This window comes from Lepus europaeus, chromosome 8 (genome assembly GCF_033115175.1).
Source record: "Lepus europaeus isolate LE1 chromosome 8, mLepTim1.pri, whole genome shotgun sequence".
Classification (NCBI taxonomy): Eukaryota; Metazoa; Chordata; class Mammalia; order Lagomorpha; family Leporidae; genus Lepus; species Lepus europaeus.
Genome location: NC_084834.1, coordinates 72,060,164 through 72,088,074, shown reverse-complemented (window position 1 = coordinate 72,088,074; position 27,911 = coordinate 72,060,164). Strand labels below are relative to the sequence as shown.

The 27,911-nt window shown below is 38.7% G+C and overlaps 1 protein-coding gene across 7 annotated transcripts in view; it reads right to left on the bottom strand.

The window, feature by feature from the left end:
• The window catches only part of PPA2 (inorganic pyrophosphatase 2), a 229,728-nt gene that overhangs the window by 136,801 nt on the left and 65,016 nt on the right, over positions 1-27,911 (bottom strand). For all 7 annotated transcript variants that reach the window (XM_062199795.1, XM_062199791.1, XM_062199790.1 and 4 more), the window contains exons 8-9: positions 3,953-4,080; positions 1,992-2,077 (exon numbers count right to left, since the gene is read on the bottom strand). In XM_062199795.1, the coding sequence (XP_062055779.1) occupies positions 1,992-2,077; positions 3,953-4,080 (214 nt within the window). The remainder of the gene's footprint in view (positions 1-1,991; positions 2,078-3,952; positions 4,081-27,911) is intronic.

Here is a 27,911-nt window from a genome sequence, read left to right as displayed (position 1 = left end):
CTCTTTTTTTTTTTTTTTTAAACAAAATGACTCTGGAGCTACTCAAGTATTTGTGTTGGGGACAAGATGAATAAACCTTGGTAACTTGGATAAAATATTCATTGAGATTAAACAATTCTTTTAAAAATTCTTTAATTGTGGCCGGCGCCGCGGCTCACTAGGCTAATCCTCCGCCTAGCGGCGCCGGCACACCGGGTTCTAGTCCCGGTCAGGGTGCCGGTTCTGTCCCGGCTGCCCCTCTTCCAGGCCAGCTCTCTGCTGTGGCCAGGGAGTGCAGTGGAGGATGGCTCAAGTGCTTGGGCCCTGCACTCCATGGGAGACCAGGATAAGCACCTGGCTCCTGCCATCGGATCAGCGCGGTGCACTGGCCGCAGCGCGCCAGCCACGGCGGCCATTGGAGGGTGAACCAACGGCCAAGGAAGACCTTTCTCTCTGTCTCTCTCTCTCACTGTCCACTCTGCCTGTCAAAAAAAATTTCTTTAATTGTTTTATTTGAAAGAGAGAGAGGAAGAGGGAAGGAGGAAGGGAAGAAGGTAGCAAGGGGAGAGGAGAGGAGATTGACTGATTGCTTATCTACTGGTTTGTTCCCTTGCAAATATCCCAAACAACCAGGGCTAGATCAGGCTGAAGCCAGGTGCCTAGAACTCAATCTACATTTCCCAAGTGAGTGGCAAGGACCAAAGTCCTGAAGCAGAGATGGCTTGTTGCCTCCCAGCAAGAAATCAGCAGAAAGCTGGAAAGTAGGGCTGGGACTTGAACCCGGGTACTCTGATATAGGATGTAGGAATTCCAAGTGGTGTCTTAACCACTGGGCCAAAGGCCTGCCCCAAAATTAAATAACTCTTTATTCAACCTAACAACTTCCTTAATGTCACTCTTGATTCTGGGACTACGCTCAGAGAAGGCAGGGAGTCTACTGTATTCACAGGAATATCCCTAAAACCAGCACAGTACTTGGAAGTAGGCCCTTAATCAGTGTTTGCTGAAAGTGTGAATGGCTTCTCAGTTTCTCCTAATTTGGGAAAGTGGGAAAGCAAAGGGAAGTGTCCCACTGTCGTTGTGTTTTTGCTTTCTAAAGTCAGATTCACCAAGTCTGTTGTATCTGTTCTCAAACCTGTTTATCTCAGTTGAACTTGTTATAATTACTAAAAATTTAAGTAGTAATTATGTTTACTGATGAAAGGAGTGGGGAGAACTCTTTCCATGAACACTAAATAGGCTACAACTACTGAGGCTGTACAAAATGCTGAGGCCCTAAAAAGCCTCAATGAAGAGGAATTACTACAAAAACTTGAGATCAAATTAGGTGTGGGTGACTGAAATGGATTAGAAAAAAAAAGTACCCACCTAACCCCCGCTAATATGTAAAGGTTTTAAATTGTAAGGAGCATGAGGGTTACAGGACCTTTATTTTCCATTCTATATTATGTCAGAATATAAGCGTATATAGAAAATTGGTATGGAATCTATACTAAACAAGATCTTAGTTGTGTATCCAAAAGTTGGTTAATAAACACACAAATGTTTTAAATGAAAATGTTCAAGTTATATATCTTACTGTTGTTTGATTCCTCATAATCAATGATCCAGATCATGTTGGTAAGGAGGTTTTTTACAGTTCTTAGCAAGAACTAAAGTGGCAGTTACCAGATAAATAACCTAGTGTTAATTTCTTCCACGGGGAAAATTACTTCTTTTTACTTTATTCTGGCACATATTGCAAAGTATTACAACTAAATGCCTGGTAACTTGTCAGTACCCTCTACTAAACTATTAATCTATTGAGAAAAGCAACCAATTCCTAGTTTCATAGCACCTAGCATTCAGTAATGCCCACTGAATAGGCACGCCATAAATATTTTTTAAATGAAAAACAAGCAAAATAAAAATTGTAATCTCATTTTTTAAAAAACAGAGATCAGGGCAGTATATGGATTAATATTAGTTAGTTGTAAATTAACATTACTTAGAGAGAAAAGACGAATTCTTACCAATTTATTGCCCCTCCATCGCATTTCTTCATGAGCAATGCTTTCCAGTGATCATGGGTAGATTTAATAACTTCAAGAGCAAAAGCCTAGTTGCAAACCAAAAAAAGACACAGCAATTATACTGTCAGACTAACACAGAATTAATCTCATCATGCCACTTAACTATTAAATGTATGAGCTCTGAAGTAGGGGTCAGTGCTGTGGCTCACTTGGTTAATCCTCTGCCTGCAGTGCCGGCATCCAATATGGGCGCTGGGTTCTAGTCCCGGTTGCTCCTCTTCCAGTCCAGCTATCTGCTGTGGCCCGGGAAGGCAGTGGAGGATGGCCCAAGTGCTTGGGCCCCTGCACCAGCATGGGAGACCAGGAAGAAGCACCTGGCTCCTGGCTTCGGATTGGTAAAGTTCCGGCCATAGAGGCCATTTGGGGGGTGAACCAATGGAAGGAAGATCTTTTTTGCTGTCTCTCTTTCTCTCACTGTCTAACTCTATCTGCCAAATAATAATAAAAAAAAAGTATGAGCTCTGAGGTCAAACAAACTCAAGTATAAATTCTGGCTTCCTTATTATTTACCAGCTCTGTGACTTTGGGCAAGTTACATAACCTCACTTAGCCTCAATTTCTCCACCTGTAAAATGGGAAGGGGCAGGGATATCTATATCATGGTTGGCAAACTATAGCCACTGGGACAGATCCAGACTGCTACCTGTTTTTGGCCTATGCTGCTTTATAGTGCAACAATGGCAGAGTTGAGTAGTTGCAACAGAAATCACATGGCATGCAAAGCCTAAAATAATTACTATTTGACTTTATAGAAAAAATCATCTTCCAATCCGTAATCTAAATGTCTATCATTGTTGTTGAAAAAGTAAACAAGAAGTGATACATTAAGAGCTCAGCCTGTCATCTGATTTGTAAGTAAGAACGCACCTATTTCATCACCACCAAAAATTCAAGATGTCTAATTGTAAAGTAATTTTGGAATACTCAAGTGTTAAAGTAGTAAACTTTAACATTTTCTGGACTTGGGGCTGGTGCTGTGGTATAGTGGGAAAAACCACCGTCTGCAGTGCCCGCATCCCATATGGGTGCCGGTTTGAGTCCCAGCCACACCACTTCTGATCCAGCTCTCTGCAATGGCCTGGGAAAGCTATAGAGGATGGCCCAAGTCCTTGGGCCCCTGCATTGGCATGGGAGACTTGCAAGAAGCTCCTGATGAGCTCAGCTCTGGCTGCTGTAGTCATCTCTCGTGATCATGGTATCTCCCCTGCCAGGTAAGTATGGAAGACCCCTCTCTCTGTCTCTCCTTCTCTCTCTATAACTCTATCTTTCAAACAAAATACATAAATCTTTAAAAAATATTTTCAGGACATTTTCTTTATAATAGTTCATAAGGTATCCAAGAAGTATGATCAATAACAGACACACTTCTTGCTAGACACACATAAAAGAACACATTTCTAAGGAAAACTTGCTCTAACATGAAAGCAGACAATTCTTTAGAAGTTTTTCCTAGAATGCTGCTTATTTTCCTTAGGAAGAAACCTTACTTATTAACTAATTCATAGTAGTTACTTTCTCCTATAATGACAACTAAACCTATTATAATGAGGAGTGAATACTTGGGAAGGGAGTTCCTACATAACATTAAAGGTAACTTTTGCTTCCAAAAGAGATGGTAGGGTTTTACTTCACATAAAATTTGCAAAGCTGGACTCATCACAAAATTCTTTCACTGTTGCACATAGACAAATTTTTGAAAACAGACACTTATCAGATTTGTTGAATCACTTAGAACCCCTAAAATTTTTAAGAATGATTTATGTTCTGAACAATGTAAGTCCATAAAAAGCTCTACTTTTATCATGCTATATATAGACATTCATAGAAGAAATCCTCCAAGTAAAACAACAATTGTATAGATATTAGGAGGTACATTCAAAAATAAAGGTTATCATTGTCACCTTGTTTCTGAATTCTCCATTAAAAGCAAACTGGTTTTCTGGTTTTCCATCTGGTACTTTATAAAACTTAAACCAGTTAAGAGTAGCTTCCAGGTAGCCAGGTTTGAACTTCTTAACATCATCAATATCTGTAAGTGAAGAAACAAAGTTTTGTTAAAAAAACAAAATGCTGATACTGGTACAAAAGAGATGGACAGACCAATGGAACAGAATAGAAACACCAGAAATCAATCCAAGCATCTACAACCAACTTATATTTGACAAAGGAGCTAAAATCAATCCCTGGAGAAAAGACAGTCTCTTCAACAAAAGGTGCTGCGAAAACTGTATTTCCACGTGCAGAAGTATGAAACTAGACCTTTACCTTACACCTTACAAGAGAATCCAACAAAATCGATTAAAGACCTAAATCTATGACCCAACACCATCTAATTATAGGAGAACATTGGAGAAACCCTGAATGACATTGGCATAGGCAAAGAATTCTTAGAAAAGGCCCCAGAGGCACAAGCAATCAAAGCCAAAATTAACAAATGGGATGATATCAAATTGAGAAGCTTTTGTACTGCAAAAGAAACACTCAGCAAAGTGAAGAGAAAACTGACAGAAGAAATTATTTGAAAACTATTCCACTGATAAAGGATTGATAACCAGAATATATAAAGAGATCAAGAAACTCAACAACAAAACAAACAACCCAGTTAAGAAGTGGGCAAAGGACTTAAACAGACATTTTTCAAAAGAGAAAATCCAAATGGCCAACAGACACATGAAAAAAGGTTCAGGATCACTACCTGTCAGGGAAATGCAAATTAAAACCACAATGAGGTTTCAACTCACCCCAGTTAAAATGGCTTTCATACAGAAATCAACAAACAACAAATGCTAGTGAGGATGTGGGGAAAAATGTACCCTAATCCACTGCTGGTGGGAATGTAAACTGGTAAAGCCACTATGGAAGACAGTATGGAGATACCTCAGAAATCTGAATATAGACCTACCATATGACCCAGCCATCCCACTCCTGGGAATTTAACCAAGTGAAATGAAATCAGCATATGAAAGAGTTATCTGCACCCCATGTTTATTACAGTTCAATTCACAATAGCTAAGACATGGAATCAACCCAAATGTCTGTCAACTGAAGACTAGATAAAGAAATTATGGGATAGGTACACTATGTAATACTACACAGTGGTAAAAAAAAAAAAAATGAAATCTGGTCATTTACAACAAATGGACGAATCTGGAAATCATCATACTTAGTGAAATAAGCCAGTCCCAAAGAGACAAATAGTGCATGTTCTACCTGACCTGTGATAACAGAGCACTTAAAAGGCAATCTTTTTTTTTTTTTTTTTTTTTGACAGGCAGAGTGGATAGTGAGAGAGAGAGACAGAGAGAAAGGTCTTCCTTTTGCCGTTGGTTCACCCTCCAATGGCCACTGCGGCCGGCGCATCGTGCTGATCCGAAGCCAGGAGCCAGGTGCTTCTCCTGGTCTCCCATGCGGGTGCAGGGCCCAAGCACTTGGGCCATCCTCCACTGCCTTCCCGGGCCATAGCATAGAGCTGGCCTGGAAGAGGGGCGACCGGGACTAGAACCCGGTGTGCTGCCGCCACAAGGCGCAGGATTAGCCTGTTAAGCCACGGCGCCAGCCAAAAGGCAATCTCTATAAGTGAAATTGACACTTTGAAAAGCAATGACTTGAACAGCCCTTATATTGACTGTTGAGGAACAGTTTTTTTTTTTTTTTAAACTATTTGTTGAATTCTTTAATTAACATAGGGCTAAACATAAGCGTATAAAGTCAGTTAAAAACAGATCTCAATAAAAAGTAAGAGTGGGAATAAGAGAGGGAGGAGGAAGAGGGGTTGGGAGTATGGGTGGGAGGGTGGGCACAGTGGGAAGAATCACCCTGAAGTGGTTCCTGAAATGGTAATTATGAAGTATATGAAGTTTTAACCGTAAAGCTGTATAGTTCTGCATGCATTCCCACAGACTTACCTCTAAGGGTACAGTTTAAAAACTTGACATGGGTAACTCTGACTTTAGAATAAATAAATAAATCTTAAAACAAAACAAAACAAAACAAAAAAAACAAAACTTGGCTTGGGACCTTAAATCCCCTTAAGCTGGCTGGTAAAAATAACATCTTAAGTGTTGAAGTGATCATATGGATAGGATTAAGGGTCTGGTAATAATAATAGAATTAGAAAGGAATGAATGCTCCAACATACCAAGCAGTCCACACAGCAGACTCACAGAATGACAATCACTTTAGATAGTAATCTGACCTCAGAGTCAGCCCTTAAGGCATCTGGTCAGGCTGAAAAGCCCATTACAGTGCTTTTCCAAAACATTGAGGAAAAAATCTCCTACATGAAGAATCTCAGTGGGTGAGACTCCAGTGGAAAGAAGTGGTCCACGAAGAAGAATGTAGTTTTCTCTGAAGGGAATAGAGAACTTCCACTTTGCTTATGGCCTTATCTAAATACTGTCAGAGTCTGTGGATTCAAAAGGCTTCCATAGCCTTTCTCCATAGTCTAGGCAGCTCATGTCACTGATGTCATACATAAGAGTGTTAATTGTTAAATTAACAAGAGTCACTGTGCACTAACTTCCTATGCAAGACCTCTGTCCTCAATGAGTTGTATTATAACTTTGTCTAAGTGCTTCTAAAAGATGCATCATTCTTGGGTGTTTCGCTGTAATATTCTTGGGTGCTTTGTTAAAGTTAATTTTTTTTAAAAAAGTGAAATTAACTTCAAGATGCAATGACTTTGAACAGCCCTTGTCTTGACTGTTGAGGAACAGTTTTTTTTCTTTTCTTTTTCGTTATTTTATTTTTTTTTTCTTACCCTGCAAATTGTTGAACTCAGTATAGAGTTGGTCTTCTGTGTATAAAGTTAATCGAAAATCGATCTTAGTGGAGAACAGGTCTGGGAATGAGAGAGGGAGGAGGAGGAGAGAGGGAGGAGGTGGAGAGGTGGGAGAGTGGGTGGTAGGGCAGGTATGGTGGGAAGAATCACTATATTTCTAAAGTTGTACTTACAAAATGCATGAAGTCTATATTCCTTAAATAAAAGATTTGTTTGGGGAGAAAAAATAATTAAAAAACTTAATAATGTAAAAAAGCCCACCAAAATCAAAATGCATTTTACTTAGGGGTAGATCTGTGGACTGAGAGAGGCAGAAAGCAAGGGGCCAAGTCAAAACAGCAGCATAACTGACTGCGCTAACTAGCTGTAAAAATGTTGGCATGTACCATGTCATTCCCAGACTCCTGTGTTTCCATATGTAAAATATGAGTTCTTTGTTCAATAAACATTTGCTGAGCACCTTCAGAAGATGTGTTAGTTTCTGTCAACATGCTCAGAGGTCTAACTAAGGAAACCAATAAAAGGCAAAGTGCAAAGAGGTTCTACCAGATACCCACAAGGAACTGCAACATTACCTGAGACAGTGAAAGACATCAGCATGAAAGTGAGAGGAATATCATCAGTCACTCAAGAGCCAAAAACAGAGGCAAGTACTTGGTGTAGGGGTTAACACACCAATTGGGATGGCCACAGCCCATACTGGAGTGCATCAGTTGAGTCCATTCCAGATTCCAGCTTTGTGTTAATGTGCACTCTGGGAAGCAGCAGGTGTTGGCTCAGGTAGCTGGGTCCCTTCCACCCACACAGGAGACCAGAATTACATTCCGATCTCCCTGCTACGGCCTGGCCCATTCCAGCTGTTGTGAGCACCAGAGGAGTGAATTACTGAATGGGAGCTTTTTGTCTCTCTGCCCCTTAAATAAGTAAGTAAGTAAAGCAAAGATAGAACAGTATACATAAAGGCAATGGAGTAGGGCTGGTGCTGTGGTGCAGCAGGTTAAGCAGCCACTAGCAGTGCCAGCATCCCATACAGGCACCAATTTGAGTCCTGGCTGCTCCACTTCCTATCTAGTTCCCTGCTAAAGTTCCTGGGAAAGCATCAGAAGATGGTCCAAGTCCCTGGGCCCATGCCACCTATGTGGGAGATCCAGAAGAATCTCTTGGCTCCTGGCTCCAGCCTCTAACCTATCCCAGCCCTGGCCATTGTGACTATCTGGGGAATGAAGGAGCAGATGGAAGATTTCTCTCTGTCTCTCCTCTTTCTGTAACACTTTGTTTTAAAATAAATAAATAAATCTTTAAAAGATTGTTAAAATATAAAAGTAATGGAACGTATTTCAGAAAACACAAACAAAGATGGTTCTACATAGTGGGGACATCAGTATTAGGAAACAGTGGGAGGAGACACACAGAAAGGGCCAGGTCACTGAGGAACTTATATGCTATGTTAATAGACTGACATTCTGTAGACAGTGAGGGTAGTTTAAAACAAGGAAGTTACAACATCAGGATCTATGTTAAGAGAACAAACCAAAAGTTGGATAAGAAGCGTTTCATGCATTTTTAAAATATTTATTTAATTAATTTTTTGAAAGAATGACAGAGACAAACCTAAAGGCAGAGAGATCTTCCATCTGCTGGTTCACCCCTCAAATGATCACAATAGCCCAGGTTGAGCCAGGCTGAAGCCAGGAATCAAGAGCTTCATTCTGGCCTCCCATATGGGAGTCAAGGGCCCAAGTACTTGGGACATCTTCCACTGTTTACTGAGGTGAGTTAGCAGGGAGCTAGATGGGAAGTGGAGCAGCTGCAATTTGACCGGCACTCTGATATGGGAATGCCAGCAGGGCAAGTGGTGGCTTAATCCATTGCACCACAACTCCAGACCTTTCACACATTTTTATACCAAACACTTGGTGAGTTGTCTCTGTCAGTGTTCTATAAAGTGAGAAATAGGGGCTAGTGCTATGGCACAGCAGGTTAAGCTGCAGCCCACAGAGCCAGCATCCCATACGGGTACCAGATCAAGTCCCGGCTGCTCCATTTCTGATCCAGCTCCTTGCTAATGCTCCTGGGAAAAGCAGAAGATGGCCCAAGTTCCTGGGGCCCTGCCACTCATATGGCAGACCCAGAAGCCTAGCTCCTGGCTTCAGCCTAGTCCAGCTTTGAAGTGAATCAGCAGAAGAAAGACCTCCCCCTCTTTCTCCCTCTCTGTCTCTAGCCCCCCACAACTCTGCCTTTCAAATACATAAAATTAATCTTAAGAGAAATAAATCCCAGTTCTCATGCCTTACATAGTAGGAAGAGACAGAAAACAAATAAATACTTCATAGCTTAAGTATTTATAGGTGAAAAGCCCCATAAAAAGCCAAAGGAAAATAAAGCAAAGTAAGGAAGATAGCGCAAACATGGTAAGATGGTATCCGATCCAAAATATTTCTCACTTCAAACTCTATAATGATTTTTAGGGATTACTTTTAAGTTCTATTAACACATAAATGGCTTAACCATTATATTTTGATGACACTCACTTAAATATAATCATAAATAAAATTACTATATTAATATATTAATAAATCCCTCCCTAGGCAATGTATCTTTCACAGTAACTAATAATTCAAAAATATGACAACACTGCCCATCAGACTGTAGCATAAATAAAATATAGTATGGTTCTTTTATGAACAATTCAGCATTGCAATAACAAATAGACTTGGTTGCACTTGAAAATTAGAAAATTATGACTAAAAACAGGAGATGACATCACACACTGGAACAGCTCAAAGATCATGTGGTTTTGCACTTGGTCATTCAAATCTTGTGGGAATTCTAGATAGGATAGAAAAGGCAATCATTTTGCAAGATTGGTTAAAAAGACAAGAATTATCCTTCTGTTTTTTACACTTTTGTCTACTTCCAGAGGCCAGATATTTCACATAAATAAGTAAGGCATGGCAGAGAACAAGGCAAAGACAAGACTGAGTATGCTGCCTAATGACAAAAATGGGTACTTCTTATAAAAAAAATTTTGGAGCAAACAGCAATAGTGTTACAATTAACTGACAGGAAAAAAAATCACCTGAAACAGAATACAGACCACATCTGCTTTATTAATCAGAACCAATATATATTTATGGAGCAATCAGTAAGTGATGGAAAATATTTGAAAGTGAATTTCATATATTAAGTACTCATCTTAGAACCAGCACTGTTGCGTAGTGGGTAAAACCACCACCTGCAGTGCCGGTATCCCATATGGACATTAGTTCGAGTCCTGGCTCCTCTACTACCGATCTAGCTCTCTGATTGGCCTGGGAAAGCAGTACAGGATGACTCAGGTGCTTGGGCCCTTGCACCCACATGGGAGACCTGGAAGAAGCTCCTGGCTCATGACTTTGGATTGGCCCAGCTCCAGCAATTGTGGCCATTTAGGGAGTGAACCAGCAGATGGAAGATCTCTACATAACTGCCTTTCAAATAAATAAATATTTTTTTTAAAAAAGAACTCATCTTTTCAGTATTATACATTATATTTTGCATTCAAGTTCTTTGCCATATATAAAATAGAATATTAATTATAATATTTCCAGAGCAGGTATTTGGCACAGTGGTTAAAGTCACTGCTTATGATGCATGCATCTCACATGCAGTACTTGGTTTGTGTCACAGCTTACTGGCTTTTGATCCAGCTTCTGGTAAATATGCACCGTGGGAGGCAGGTGATGGTTCAAGTACTTAGGTCCCTGCTACCCATGTGAGGGATGCAGATTGAGTTCCAGATGTATGGCTTCAGACTTGCTCAGCCCCAGCTGTCATTGGCATTTGAAAGATCTTTTTCTCCCTGCCTTTTAAGTAAGTAAAATTTATTTTTAATAATAAATTTAGGGGCCAGAGCTGTGGCATAGCAGATAAAGCCACTGCCTGTGGGGCCAGCATCCCACATGGATACCAGTTCAGGTCCCAGCTGCTCTACTTCTGGTCCAGCTCTCTGCTATGGCCTGGGAAAGCAGTAGAAGATGGCCCAAGTGCTTGAGTCCCTGCACCCACATGGGAGACCTGGAAGAAACTCCTGGCTACTGGCTTTGGATCAGCACAGCTCCAGCCATTGCGGCCATCTGGGGAGTGAACCAGCGGATGGAAGACCACTTTCTCTCTCTCTGCCTCTGTGTCTCTGTAACCCTGCCTTTCAAATAAATAAATGACTCTTTAAAAAATAATAAATTTAAAAATAAACATCAATTATCATCTCTCCAATCCTCTAAAGCCTAGTCTATGGGACAGTGAAAATCATACTCAGAGGCAAACCTATAGCCTTATATGCTGCTGCTTCTTTTTTTTTTTTTTTCTTTGACAGGCAGAGTTAGACAGTAAGAGACAGAGAGACAGAGAGAAAGGTCTTCCTTTTTCCGTTGGTTCACCCCCAAAGTGGCCGCTATGGCTGGCACATTGCGGCCGGCGCTGCGCTGATCCGAAGCCAGGAGCCAGGTGCTTCTTTCTGGTCTCCCATGTGGGTGCAGGGCTCAAGGGCCTGGGCCATCCTCCATTGCCTTCCTGGGCCAGAGCAGAGAGCTGGACTGGAAGAGGAGCAACCGGGACAGAACTGGCGCCCCAACTGGGACTAGAACCCGGGATGCCGGCGCCACAGACAGAAGATTAGTGAGCCGCAGCGCTGGGTGCCTTATATGCTTCTATCTTTCAAAACAAACATGAATTAATGCTTGAAAAAAGTACTAAGCAGGGACATTAGGTACAGCAGCTAGGATGCTGCCTGGGACATCTGCATCCCATATCTGAGTGCCAGGTTTTGAGTTCATGCTCTACATCCAATTCCAGCTTCATGCTAACATGCACCCTGGGAAGCAGGAGGTAATGGCTTCAGTGCCTGACACCCTGCCACCCATTTTGGAGACCTGAAAAGGGCTCTGGGATCTTGGCATCAAGCTGGCCCAGCCCTAGCTACTGCAGGCATTTGGGGAGTGAACCAAAACTCAAATAATACCACCTCAAGTTAACAAACAGCAAGATGGATGATTTATAGAAAAAAAGAAAACCACAACGACTCAAAAACAAGATAAGCATTTCTACACACCCAATAAGGCACAAAAAACAAAACTATGAACACAAGGGCTGAATCCATGGGTATACAGGGATTGTGGTGTGCAAGCATGTGGGTGAACTGTTCGGCTACTTTGGGTAAAGGACTGATCGTAAGATTCACTATATATATATATATATATATATATATATATGAATATTCCCAAGACCTACACTAAGGTAGTCAACAGAAATCAATCCTAGTATGATCCATGCAAACAAGGATTTTAAAGTAGTTATGAATATGTTCAAGGACTTTCAGGAAAAATGGGCACAATGCAGGAACATATAGGACTGAGCAGAGGAACAGAAACAATAAAACTATCTAAGAAACAAATGAGGAAATACCTAAAATGAAAACTTAAATCCTAGAAGAACTTGAATAAAGCAGAAAAAATTAGGGGAATAGGAGATTGATGAACAGAAATTATCCAGTTTGGGAAAATAAGGATAAAAGATTAAAAAGACTTTTTCAGTGATCTGTGAGACATAAAAAGTGGTCTAAAATATTATGGGTGTGAGTTTCAAATGAATGTGAGGAGACATGAGGCAAAAATAAAAAAATGTGAAAAAGTACAGGCAGGGTGGGTTTTTGTTGCAGCAGTAAAAACACCTGCCTCTTGAGACATCTGCATCCCACATCACAGTGGGATGTGAGTTCCAGATCCTCCCCTTCTAATCCCGCTTCCTGCTAATGCTCATCCTGGGAAGCAAAGATGACGGCTCATGTACTTGGGTCCCTGCTACCCACATGGGAGACCCAGGTGGAGTTCCCAGACTCCTGTTGGCAGGCATTTGGGGAATGACCAGCAGACAGAAGACCTATATGGATGGATGGATGGATGAATGGATGGAAGGAAGGAAGAGAGGAAGGAAAGAAGAGAGGGACGATCAACGAATTAGAAGGAAAAAAAAAGAATAAGGGTGAGTAATTTCCCAAATGTAGTTAAAACATGAACTTAATGATGACAAAGTTCAGTATACTCTTCATGTGGGAAAAACATAAAGGAAGGAATACCTTAAAAAAAATTGCTGAAATCCAAAAATTAGTAGAAAATCTTTAAAGGAGTCTAAGAACGATACAATATTATTAATACAAATGGTTTTTCATTCCTTATCATAAATGGAAGAGAAAAATAATATTTTATAGAACTTAAAAAAAAAAAAAACCTTTTAACTCAAAACTCTACATCCAGTGAAATTACATTTCCAAAACAAGGCAAGAAAACACAATTTTAGGTAAACAAAAATGGAAAAAATTCATCACCAGGAGAAGTGCACTGAAGAAATTCTGAAGTCTTGGCCAGCGCCATGGCTCACTTGGCTAATCCTCTGCCTGCGGCGCCGGCACCCTGGGTTCTAGTCCCAGTTGGGGTGTCGGATTCTGTCCCAGTTGCTCCTCTTCCAGTACAGCTCTCTGCTGTGGCCCAGGAAGGCAGAGGAGGATGGTCCAAGTGCTTGGGCCCTGCACCCGCATGGGAGACCAGGAGGAAGCACCTGGTTCCTGGTTTCAGATCGACGCAGCGCACCGGCCGTAGCGGCAATTTCGGGGGTGAACCAACGGGGAAGGAAGACCTTTCTCTCTGTCTCTCTTTCTCACTGTCTAACTCTGCCTGTCAAAAAAAAAAAAAAAAAGAAAGAAATTCTGAAGTCTTTACTGGAAAATGACACAAGATGAAAACTCAGATCTTTAGGACATGGGTATGGAAATGGCAAATAGGTGGTTAACTAAAAGAGGAGTGCTGGTTCTGAGAACAACTAGATCTCTAATACTAGCAGGAATGCAAAATGGTACAGCCATCTTAGCAAACAGTTTGACAGTTTCTTATAATTACCATCCGACTCAACAATCCTATTCCAGGGTATTTCTTCAAGGAAAATGAAAGGATGTATTCACATGAAGACTTACTCTTCAATGCTCATAGCAACTTTATTCCTATTAGTCCAGAACTGGAAACCTATATTTTTACCAATAGATGAATCAATAAAATATGGTATTTGAAAACAATGGAATCCCACATAGCAATAAAGTGGAACAAACCACACTGATACAAAAATACACAGGAATCTTCAAAGAATTATACAAGAGAAAGCAAAAAAAAAAAAAAAAAGACCAAGTTTCATACATCAATCTATCATATGTGAATAGATCACTGACCCGAGAATCCAGATTGAGAAGATACATTCAGGGTTTGCTGGGGACCAACGCTCAGAGGAAAGGAATGACAGCACAGGGGCATGTGGAGATTTTGGGGGTAATGGAAATGAATGGCAATGTTCTGTTATTATGATTACGATAGCTATTAGGCAACAATCTATATGTGTCAAAGTCAGTGAACTTTGTACTTAAAATGGAGTGAATCTTATTATATGCAAATTATGCCTCAAGAGAATTGGCTAAAAAATGAAGTGAGAGACAGACAGTCCCAGCCATGAAAAGGTTCCCAATCTGCATGGGTAGGCACACATAGAAACAAATACAAATATGTGAAATCAAAGACATTTTAAAGAATCAAACAAAATGATGCTGGAGTAACAACAAAAAAGGAAGTGATAACTAACCAACTACTTTTGCCTCATAGAGTCAGACACTTTACTCAGAGATGATATTTAAATTGGTGCTCAAAAGATAAGCAGGAGTTTAGAGGTAGAAAAAGTGCATTTCAGAGACACAGAAAAGCATCTGTTAAAAAAAAAAAAACAACACGCAAAAGACTGTGCCATATCTGAAAAGGGTGACAACTGTGAATACTGGGTGAATGTCTAGAAAATCCCATGGGAGGATTATTGAAAGACTTTTAGCAGTCTGGAGAATTTGGATTTCTCTGTAAATAGAGATAAGTAAGGAGATTTTCTACTTTCCTTTAGAGTAAAATAATAAATTTTCTTAAAATCAGATAAGTTTAGCAAGTAAAGTAGAAATAAATTTTCATGGCAGGAGGTTCAGAGCAGAGAGATGTTAACATTATTTCAATGGAAAAGATATGACAGCTTAAAGGCAACAGGAAGGAATATAGATTTGAAAGATATTTCTGTGGTCAAATTGAGAGAATCTGGTGACAGATTACGTAGGACTGACAATAAGATATATCACAAAGCTCTGAACGTCACGCATGTGGAAGTAGAGCAGTGTATATATGATGCTAAAGAAATACAACCACAATTGCTAAAAATGCTATGAACTTGTACAACTGTTTTCTCTCTATAAATAGGTGAAAATACACCTATTTTTGAAGATATTTTCACTTTGCTCAAAATACTCATGTCTGGTTGATCAACACATGCATGCATACATACATAAATTCTCAGTTAAAAATTTATCAACCACTTATAAGATAAAACTTTGGTTATGAAAGGAAATTAACATTAAACACTTAACAACAAATCTAACATAAAATTTAACAGACCTTCATCTGTAAATATATATCACTTATACTTATAAAAACAGAAGGAATCTGAATAAATGGAGAAATACATACAATGATGTGAAAAACTGGTATTTTGAAATACAACAGAAATCTTCGACAATTGGATTTCAATTTAAACAAAAGAAAAAGAAAAGAAACAAGTTTGAAAAGAATTAAAGGGGTAAGGTTAGTCTTATCTGTCTTATTAGGAAACAGTAACTAACATAACACAGCACTGGCACAGGAATAGATCACTGACACCAAACAGAATCCAGAAACAGACTCTTTGTATAAATAAAAATGCAATATATGACAAAAGAAACATTTCAAAATAATGGAAAGAAAAGATTTTTCTGGTCAGTGGTGCTGGGGAAACTGTACATTTGGAAAAAATAAATTGAATTCCAAATGAATTAAAGATCCAATTATAAAAATAATGACCAAAAGCTATACCTGTGAAATTTATATTTACTAAATAAAATAATGAAATATAAAAGAAAAAGAAAATAAAAATATCTCTATAAGCTAATAAATACTTAAACAAGAGTCAAAACACTAACATCACATATAAAAAAGATTGATAAAATGGAATAACTTCAAAATTACAACTTCTGTATGCTAACAACCAAAAAACTCTGCAGATGGGAAGAGAGTTTTTGTAAAGCAAACAATAAAGGATTAATACCCAAAATATACAAGCAATTCTCATACACCAAAAGAATATGTCAGTTCAACAGAAGTATATGCAGTTCATAGAACGAAATATATAGTCAATAAATATATGAAAAAGATATTCCATATCAGTAGTTAGTAGAAAAGAACAACATATTTTTCATCTGATTGGTTAAGAAATTACGAGGAAGTAATCTCATATGCTGATGATACAAATGTAAATGGCACAGTCACTGTAAAAGATAACGTGGAAATATCTAGTAAAATTTTAAAATACTTTAAACCTATGGTTCAGTAATAGTATGTCATTCAAGCTTCAAAATCTGCAAATTGGGTATATTTCATTTATGTAAATGAGGAAGCTGGGGCTGTAGGAGGTGAAGTGATTAGCTTAGGATATCTCAGGGAATAAAGAGTAACCTCAATATACCAACTTTAAATACGAGGTGGCATGTATGCTTGTATGTGTATGCACATATCAAAACTGATTAAGAAACCACATCTTAAAACTGTCTTCTAGCTGAATATATATCAAAACCGCTATGAGTTATTTTAGATCCATGGCTAGAATATCTACTAAGCAGAAAAAAACAGATGAATGGCATGGTTCAAACTTGAAGGAACCTATCAAAATCACCCAGGGAATTTGATCAAACTGCTGTTTTTATCTGTATTACTTCCACCAAACCATGACACACAATGAGGAAAGCTTAACCAGTTGAGAATATTCAATCTGTAGTTTTAGATAACCAGTAACATAAAGGTAACACTTCAGCACTTTGTTATTATTCAAGAGAAAAAGAGGACCAGGAAATGGTCTTAGGCCAAAATTTTGTCCAAAGAGGATAAGAAAAATGAAAAAGGGCCAGTGCTGTGGCATAGCGGGTAAAGCTGCTGCTGCCTATAGTGCCAGCATCTCATATGGGCGCCACTTCGCGTCCCATCTTTTCCACTTCCGAACTAGCTCTGCCATGGCCTGGGATGGCAGTGGAAGACCGCCCAAGTCCTTGGGCCCCTGCACCCATGTGGGAGACCCAGAAGAACCTCCTGCCTCCTAGGTTTGGATTGGCACAGGTCTGACCATTACAGCCATCTGGAGATTGAACCAGTGGATGGAACACTTCTCTCCCTCTTTCTCTGCCTCTCTGTAATTCTGCGTTTCAAATAAATAAATAAATCTTAAAAAAAAAAAAAAAAAAAAGGAGTTTCCAGCTTAATGGGATTTTACCAAAGAGAAGGAAGCATATTCACTTGCAAGAAGCCCTCATTCCAATATTATAAATGCTGCTCTCACAGAAGTATGCATGTGCACATTAGTCCCCTCTAAATGAAGTCTGTGCAAAGCAAGAACTGGTGTTTTTATTGTCTTCTCATAAATATTCATAAGAAACAACAGTTCCATCCCATAGCATTCACTGTGCTTCCTGCTTCCCAGCTAGCGGCTCCTGCTCAGAGAATTCATTTTGTTATTACGCAGTGCTTACTCAGCTTCTGGAAGAAATTTTCACGTTTTCCACTCTTCTGCATATCTATGTTTAACTGACACAGCTGCAACTTTCCCTGGACTTGTCCTTTCCTTTCCCACAAAATTCTGTTCGAATCAAGTCAAAACCTGTACTACAAACATATTAACATCATGAAAAAATAATGGAAATTAACATATTTCAAAGTAAGTATTTCCAGATAAATGAATTCTAAATGAAAGCTTACATATGTATTATATCAGAAAAACCTGTTAAAAACACTTGGAAGCCTTTTCAAAAACATAAATATTCATTACCAGTTTATAAGAAACTGCACATCACCAATGAAATGAAAACCATACATTTACCTTGTAGACTGCAGAATTTCCAATATTTTTCTTTTGTTTAAGCATATAACACAGTGGCTAAATGCTCAGGCTATGGGTCAAACAGATCTCCACTGAAGTTCTAGCTCCATCACTAATAGCTACCCAAAAGCACTTAGAAATGTGCAAATATCCCCAAGAAACCTACCTCATGATGCTTTAATTTAAACTGTTAAGTCCTCTGGCACTAGCTTTGAGTATAATTTACATCTTCCTACATATAGAGGAAGATGGGTTAAAAATAATGGACTAAAAATATTTGTTAGAATAAGAATTTAGAGATGGGGAAAACTGTAGGGATAATTTACCAACTAGAGGGTCAACCCTACAATTTTAGAGATGAATAAGCCTCAGCTTTAGAGGTTATATGACTTTTCCACGGTCAGATAACTAACAAGCAAAAGGAAGATTTTAGAATTTAAGCTTCTCCCATCCTTTACCACATCATAGAAAAATAACTGAAACCCAAAAAACTCCAGGAGGTCAAGGTTCAAAAAAGAGGCAACAGATTCCTAGTAATTTAAATGTATTCTTAATTATAGTACATTTAATTCAATTTGTCCCTGTTCCTTAACTTCCTCCTCCCACACACTATCCCTCCATACCTACACATGCCAAGGTAGACCTATTAATGAAATCAAAGGGATAATGATCAAAAGAGCTACCTTTTTTACCAGCTCTTTAATTATTGTGATCTCACTGATGTCTGAATTATTAAGAGCAAATGCTAAGCACTTGCAGAGAGCAACACTGTCTGGTGCCGCAGCTGCCCACCCCAGTATTTTTCCAATGGGTGATGTGATGGCAACATTGAAAAGCATGGGCTCTGAAGCCAGACTGGCTTTGAATGGCCAGCAGTATGATTTCTAGCTAAGTTACCAGTCACTCTCTCCTGCCTAAGTCTAGCAGTTTCCTAATCTGGGAGAAAAACTGGGACAACAGCACATATTGACTCAAGTCATATAAGGATAATCAGATCAGATCGTCCAAAAGAAGCACTCAGCATAGTTCCTAGGCACACAATGGTTGCTCCACAAATGTTAGAACTATTAGGATGACAATAGGGAAATGCTAACTCCTTTCCAAGTCAAACAGTACATTTTACCATCTTCTAATGCACACAGAAAAGCAAATCAAAGTCGGTTATTTCCGCTTACAAAGGTTAACATGAATATCTTCCCTTGAGATTACTGTTTTACTCCCCCCTCTTCTTTCACCCCTTGAAGTGTGTTTAGGAAGAAGGAAATCAACCACCATATTAATGTGCTTAGTTTTACAGTAAAAATTGCAGGAGCATCACAAGTGTTTACTTAGCAAGTGAAAATTTAAGCCAAACAGACACAGTTGCAACATGTTTATTTCTGCCTTGAGAAACAATAAAACAAAGTATGTAGTTTGATTTGACTTTCAAATTTCCCTCAATGTAAGTTGAACTTTCATATATATGAAACACAGAAACTCTGATAACTTTAGGACAACCGTGATGCTGGCATTTGATTAAGTCCCAACTGTCACAGCTTTAAATAAATCCTGTATTGCCATGTGATTTATTCACCCAGAATGTATCAACACAAGTGTAATTGTTCTGATCTTAATTTTTGTTTTCTAATCTTTTATCTCTCAAATTTTAAAGCTGTAAAGTCAGTGCACAGGCAATGGTTCTTTCAGGACAACAGATAATAATTTTTGTTTAGTTAAATATCCAACAGGTGTTTGCTCTGCAAATTGAATGAGTTTCTAGTTCTAAATTATTTCCTTCTGATGCCATCGTCCTCCCCTCAACCACCAACACAAGGTCCTTGAGCATTATGAGCAGTTCTGAAAAGGTACAGACATCTGTTTGGTGTTTATCTGAAGCTCGACATTATAGAAGGTGGTTAAGGAAAGAAATTACACATGTCCTAGCCTTTCAGTCTTCTGAAAAAGCTCTGAACTTGGTTATTTCATAACCAAGCACTATTATCCCTAATGGCCAAAGCATTCTCCAGTAACAATTTAGGTGCCTTGGGAGTCTTAGTAACTCTTTCACGCCATTAGGGCACCATTAAGAGCATTATGGCCTAGAACCTAATTACAGTGCATTAAATGGCCTTAGTGCTTTCTGAGTGTTATTGAGCCTGCCAAAGTGACCAATTTTTCTATCACAGAGCACAAGAAATTTGGTTTCAGATATTATTTAGACTTATTTATTTTTTTTTACTTATTTATTTTTGACAGGCAGAGTGGACAGTGAGAGAGACAGAGAGAAAGGTCTTCCTTTTCCGTTGGTTCACCCCACAATGGCTGCTGCGGCGGTGCACTGCGCTGATCCAAAGCAAGGAGCCAGGTGCTTCCCCCTGGTCTCCCATGCAGGTGCAGGGTCCAAGGGCCTGGGCCATCCTCCACTGCACTTCCTGGCCACAGCAGAGAGCTGGACTGGAAGAGGAGCAACCAGGACAGAATCTGGTGCCCCAACCAGACTAGAACCCAGTGTGCCGGCGCCACAGGTGGAGGATTAGCCTGTTGAGCCACAGCGCCGGCCCTAGACTTCTTTTTGATTTTCACTGTGGCCACTCCAGTTCCAGAAGATGAAACTTGCAGATTTAAAATAGTAATATTGAAATTGCAGAAATCAGAAACAATTGCTTTTTACAAACTGAAGCATATACTTCATGAAATGGCTGGTTTCTGATCTGTCATATCAAAGTTAAAAACTAAACATATTAAAACAGGATATTATGGTCAACCAAAGTGTACACATACATGTTCATTATGATCAAAGAAGTTATTTAATTACAAATGAAACAACCTCAAGACTTCCTTGAAGAATCACAGCTTAAATGTTCTATATTAATATAGTAAAAGGAAAAAATACATAAAATATATAAAAGAACATACTTTTATAAACTATAACCAATCTCCTTGTTTTGGAAAAAGGGAAAAATTGTACTGACCATGCCAACTAACAGCTTTTTTTATTTTAAGGTACTGGGAATGAATAAGAGGAATTTAATTTTTATTTATTTATTTTTAAATATTTATTTATTTACTTACTGGAAAAGCAGAGAGACAGAGAGAAAGACAGAAACAGAAAAAGAAAGAAAGTCAAAAGAGGTATCTTCCATCTACTGGTTCACTCCCAAAACGCCTGCAAAAGCATTGGGCCAGGTTGAAGCTAAAAGCCCAGAATTCCATCTGCATCTCCCAGGTAGGTAGCAGGAACTCAAGTATTTGAGCCATCATCCCTCCCTTCCCATGTTAATTAAGAGGAATACAAATGGGAAGCAGAGTAGCAGGGACAGGAACTGAAATTCCAGTATGGGTTATAGGAATTCCAAGTGGCAAGCTTAACCTGTTGTGCCACAATACACACCCGAGGTTTAACTTTTAAAAGTATAAATAGCAATACAAAAGTGTAAGGAAAAAAATCTCTAAAAATTCTTGTTTTACACAAGGGCCCAGAAAACTACAAAATTAAAGAAAAAAAATTTCCAGATAGCTGCCCTTCTTAAAATGTTTTTAATTTTTTTCTCTTGTTTAATCTACCTAAAAAAATGCTAAGGTTAAAGCTATTTATATAGGAGGTGATTCCCAGCTCCCATTCCCCATCCCCAAGGCTGGCATTGTGGCATGGTGGGTAAAGCTGCCACCTGCAACACCAGCATCCAATATGAGCGCTGGTTTGTGTCCATACTGCTCCACTTTTGATGCAGTTCCCTGCTAACGTGCCTGAGAAGGTAGCAGTGGCTGGCCAATGTGCTTGGCCCCTGTACCCACATGGGAGACCTGGAGGAAGCTCCTGGCTCCAGGCTTTAGACTGGCCTAGTCCCTGTGGTTACAGCCATTTGGGGATTGAACCAGCAGATGGAAGATCTCCTCTCTCTCTGTAACTCTGTCTTTCAAATAAATAAATAAATCTTTAAAGGTGATTCCCCCAAAAAGATATTTCAGACATGTACAGAATCAGAGAACCAATCTTCTGTGTAAATTGCTGTAAATATTTTTAGAAAATGTATACCTGCCACAAAGAAAAAAGGAAAATAAAAAAGGAAATGACAGAACCTAAGAAAATGCAGAACTGGGGTAAGTGCCATGGTGAAGCAGGTTAAGCCGATGCTTAGGATACCTGCATCCCACATCAGAGTGCCTGAGTTTGAGGCCTGCCTGCACTTCCAACCCAGCTTTCAGCTAATCCACACCCTTGGGAGGTAGCAAGTGATGGCTCCAGTACTTAGGTCCCTGCCACCCACACAGAAGACCCAGATGGAATTGGTGGCTCATGGCTTCAGCCTGGCACATTTGGGCGAACGACCCAGCAGAGAGAAGCTGTCCCCATTCCCTCTCAAACATACAAAAAGAGTAGAATTGACCCAGAAGGGCAAGGAAAATAAACTCCATCATGAAAATTAGGCAGTAGGCTCAGAGAACAGTTGGTCCAAAACATATTGTTTAATAAACAGTTTACAGAGTAGTTCAGTAACATTCATATAATACTGTAAATGCAACTTACTTTTCAGATTCAACTAAGACAAAACATCAAAAACAAATAATCTATTTTAAACCATATTAATTTTGACATTGTAGATTTAATAATGTACTTGAGAGGGCAGAGAAGAAAACTATAGTTCTGTACTGAGCAGTCAGAAGTTACTGTTTAAAGTCAATAAATTAATAAATATACTTCAATAAAATGTTTAATAATTAGAGTCACTGAGAGAATAGAAGAAAAATGAGAACACAATTGAGAAATGTTTTAAAATTCCTTGTCTTTCCAGGACAACTTGAGTCAATAAATATATAAATTAAGAAATGGAGATATAATTACATTGTTTAGAGAATCTAAGCAACCGTTCAAAAGCACTGAAAACATACGAGGGAAAAAGATGTAAGATAAGGTGGATGCTGAAAGCAGAACTTTACGTTTTATTGCACATTCCTTTTTACATTTCTGAGACTTACTTCCAACTATATGATTAATTTCTTAATAAAAAAACTCATGTAAACCCCTGTGTTTGTGATTTTAGAAGGTAAATGTGAGAGAAATATATACTAATTTTAAGAAGTTGCCCAAGATTAAATAATATTGATTAAAGATAAATTTTCAGAAATGTATAGTAAAAACAGCACCAAAGTTTTAGTATATATTAGCTAGTATTGTCCTAAATAAATACAAATATACATTTTTATCTGACCACAGTCTATATAAAAGGCAACACATCATCTAACGGCAAAGCCATGAAGCTAACTCCTTTATTTCTGAGGCCTACTTACGCCTGCCAAAATTCTATTTATAACCCATAGCAGTATAGAAAGTAACATGTGATGTGCTTATAATATTTAAGTCCTTCTCAAATTATAAGTTAGGTACCTTTAGGAGATGAATTCATTATTATGATATGACAGAAAGGTACTATACATTGTAATTACATCATACAAGCAGATTTTTTGAGAAAGAACTTTTAAAAATTCATTTGCACTGTGGTGGTAAAGATTAAGCCACTGCCTGTAATGCTGGTATCCCATATTGGAACCCTGGTTTGAGTCCACCTGCTCTGCTTCCAATCCAGCTCATTGCTAAAGCACCTAGGAAAACAGCCAAGGATGGCCCAAGTATTTGGGCCCCTGCAACTTACATGGGAGACTCAGATGGGGTTCTCGGCTCCTGGCTTTGGCTTGGCTCAGCCCTGGTTGTTGTGGCCCTTTGGAGAGTGAACCGGTGGATGGAAGATTTCTTTCTCTGTCTCTCCCCCTCTCTCTGGCTCTATACTTTTCAAATAAATAAAAGAAAATAAATCTTAAAAAAAAAAAAAAAAAAAAAAAGGGAGGCTGGCTTTGTGACACAGCTGGTTAAGCTAGTTAAGGCCTCCTGCATCCCATATAGGGGTGCCTGGGTTTGAGTCCTGCCTCCATTTCCAATACAACATCTTGCTAATGTGCACTCTGAGAGGCAGCAGGTGATGACTCAAGTACCTGGTTCCCTGGCACCTAATGTAGGAGACACAGATGGTGTTCCTGGCTCCTGACTTCAACTTAGTTCAACTGCAGTTGTGGACATTTGGGTAATGAATCAGTGGATGAAGAGTTCTCTCTCTCTCCCTCCCCAACTTTATCTCTGATACTTTGCCTTTCATATAAATTAAAAATAACAAATAAGCTTCATTTCCACTTTCTCACTCAGTGGCCCTTCTGCCTTTAGCAAGTGTTAATAAAAACGTAAGACAATACATCAAGGTGGCATTGAGGCATAGCAGGTAAAACTGCTGTCTACATCTCAGGCATCGCATATGGGTGCCAGTTTGAGACCCAGCTGCTCCACTTCTGATCCAGCTCCCTGCTAAAGTGCCTGGGAAAGCAGCAGAAGATAGCCCTAGTGCTAGGTCCTACACCCACATGGGAGACCTGGAAGAAGCTTCTGTGCTCCTGGCTTTGGCATAGCCCAGCTTTGGCTGTTGCAGCCATTTGGCATTTGGGGATTGAACCAGCAGATGGAAGATCTCGCTCCCTCTCTCTCCATTCCTCCCTCTCTCTGTAACTCTTTCGAATAAATAATAAATAAATCTTAGAAAAAAAGACAATATATCTTGCTAAGGAGTGGAAAAGAAAAAAGATCAAGTATGATTTCTGTTCATTAGTATTTGCTAAACAGGACAACAGGACCTCTGTCTTGTTAGAAACGGTATAGAGAATAGCTTGATGATGATTAAGAGAGATGGTAAATATAAGGCAAAAATTCATCTCAAATTTTTTAAGAATTGCCTATGATTAAATGATTTTTAAAAATTATGATTTTAAAGAACAATTTAGGACCTGATGGCTTTACTCCTGAATTCTATAAGACATTTAAAGAGGAACTAACTCTTGTGCTTTTCAAACCGGTCAAAAATATTGAAAAGAATGTAACTCTGCCAAACTCTTTATGAGGCCAGCATCATTCTGATACTAAAACCAAACAAAGACAAAACACAGAGAGAACTACAAATATCCTTGATGAACCTAGATCAAATATTCTCAATAAAATATTAGCAAGGCAAACCCAACACTACATCAAAATGATTACATATCACAATCAAGTGGGATTTACCCCAGAGGTACAAGCATAGTTCAACACTCAAAAACCAACAAATGTCATAAATCATATCAACAGAATGAAGAACAAAAAACTATATGGTAATCTCAATAGAGGCAGAGAAAGCATTTGAAAAGATTCAGCATCCCTTCTTGACATTGAAATTATAGGTATAGAAGGAACATATTTCAAAATGATAAAGGTCATATATGACTAACCATCAGCCAATATCAATAGCATACTCAACAGAGAAAATCTGAAAGAATTTCCCCTCAGATCTGGACTAAGACATGGATGTCTACTTTTACCACTCTTATTCAATATGGTACTAGAAGTATTAGCAACTACAATTACAGAGGTGAAAGGAAGCGAAGGGCATCAGAATTGAAAAGGAGGAAGTCAAAATATTGCTGTTTGTAGATGATATGATGTTGTACAGGGAAAAACCTAAGCATTCTACCAATTTTTTTGAAACTGATATATCAATCCAGTGAAGTCACATGATACAAAATCAACATGAAAAAATACTAGCACTTCTGTACACAATGATCTTGCTGAAAAAGAAATCCCATTTACAATATTTACACAAAACATCAAATATTTAGGAATAAACTTAACCAAAGAAATGAAAGATCTTTACAATGAAAATTATAAAACATTAGTGAAAGAAATAATCAAGGACACACAAAAAAGTGGATAGATATTTCTTGCTCATGGATTGGAAAAAATAATATTTAAATGTCTATACTATCAAAGGCAATCTAGAGATTCAATGCAAATATCAAAATACTGATGGCATTCTTTGAAGAATTAGAAAAAATAATCCTAAATTCATATAGCATCACAAAAGATCCAGAACAGCAAATGTGACCTGGAGGGGGTTAAAAAAAAATCAAGCTGGAGGCATCACAATGCCTGATTTCAAGGCATTCTAAAAAGTTATAGTAACTAAAACAGCATACTACTGGCATAAAAATCAGCACAAAGATCAATGGAACAGACTAGAGAGCTCATAAATTAATTTATGTAAATACAGCCAACTGATTTCTGACAAAGGTGGCACGAACGTACATTGGAGAAAGGATAGTCTTTTCAATAAATGGTGCTGGCAGAACTGTACTACATATACTTGAAGAATGAAACTGGATTCCTACTTCTCACCATATATAAAAATCAACTCAAGATATATCAAAGATCCATAAGACCAGAAACTATGAAACTACTAGAAGAAAATGTTGGAGAAACACTTTGAGGCATTGATCAAGGTGATGACTTCTTCGATAAGAGCCCAAAAGCACAAGCAACAAAAGCAAAATTGGACAACTGGGACTATATCAAACTCAGAAGATTTTGCACAGCAAAAGGAACAATCAACAGAGGGAAAAGACATCAAATAAAATGGGAGAAAATATCTATTAAGCTACTTATCCAACAAAGGATTGATATCCAGAATGTATCAGCAACTCAAAATACACAACAAAAAAAAATCTATCCCAATGAAGAAATAGGCATAGGACCTGAATCAGCAACTGTCAAAAGAAATATAAATGGCCAACAAATATATGAAAAATGCTCAGTATCACCAGCCATCAGACAAATGTAAATCAAATGAGATTTCACAATGATATATCACCTTACCCTTGTCCGAACAGCGATTATTCAGAGAGTAAGAAACACTGGCAAGGACATGGAGAGTGAGGAATTCTTTTTTATTTTATTTATTTATTTTTAAAGATTTATTTATTCATCTGAAAGGCAGAGTTACAGAGAAGCAGGAGTATATATATATATATATATATATACACACACATATATATATATATATACGTATAAACACACATACACACACACACACAGAGGTCCTCCATCCACTGGTTTATTCTCCAGATGGCTACAATGAACAGAGCTGTGCCAATCTGAAGCCAAGAGCCAGGAACTTCTCTGGGTCTCCCACATGGGTGCGGAGGCCCAAGGACTTGGGCCATCTTCCACTGCTTTCCCAGGCCATAGCAGAGAGCAGGACTGGAAGTGGAGTAGCTATGACTCAAACCAGTGCCCATATGGGATGCTGGCACTGCAGGCGGTTGCCTTACCTGCTATGCCACAGCGCCAGCCCTGAGGAACTTTTATACACTGTTGGTGGGAATGTAAATTTGTACAGCCATTGTGAAAATGGACATTTCTTAAGAGACTAGAAATGGAATTGCTGTATGATCCAGCAATCTCACTCCTGGTCATACAACCAAAAGACACAAATTCCTATCAAAGAGATACCTGTACCACCATATTTATAGCATCACTGCTGCAATAGCCAAAATATTTAACCAACCAAGGTGTCCATCATTAGATGAATGCATAAAGAAAATGGAAACTGTTTAATATGCTATCTCAAAAATTAAAAAAAAGAAAGTGTAGTATATATATGTATATATATACACACACACACACAATAGAATATTATTATTCCGCTCTAAATAATAATGATATTCTATCATTTGCAGCAAAATGGATGGAATTGAAGGACATCATGTTGAATCAAATAAGCCAGATACAGAAAAACAAACACTACATATTCCCCCTTACATGGGGAAGCTCAAATAAAAAACAAAAGGAAAAAAAAAATGAACAAAGCACAACATAATCATAATCTGAACAAAGAATGTTGATTACTACAGACTAGGAGGAACAGAAGGGATAAAGGATTTGTATTTTAAAAAATAGGGGTGCTGGGTGCAATTCATTAATTGTGACAAAGATACTAATGTAAGATGTTAACAGGGGAAACGGGTGAGGGATATTCCTTGTATCTTTTTCTTTTGTTGACAGGCAGAGTGGTCAGTGAGAGAGAGAGAGAGACAGAGAGAAAGGTCTTCCTTTTGCCGTTGGTTCACCCTCCAATGGCTGCCACGGCCGGCGCGCTGCGGCCAGCACATTGCGCTGATCTGAAGCCAGGAGCCAGGTGCTTCTCCTAGTCTCCCATGCAGGTGCAGGGCCCAAGTACTTGGGCCATCCT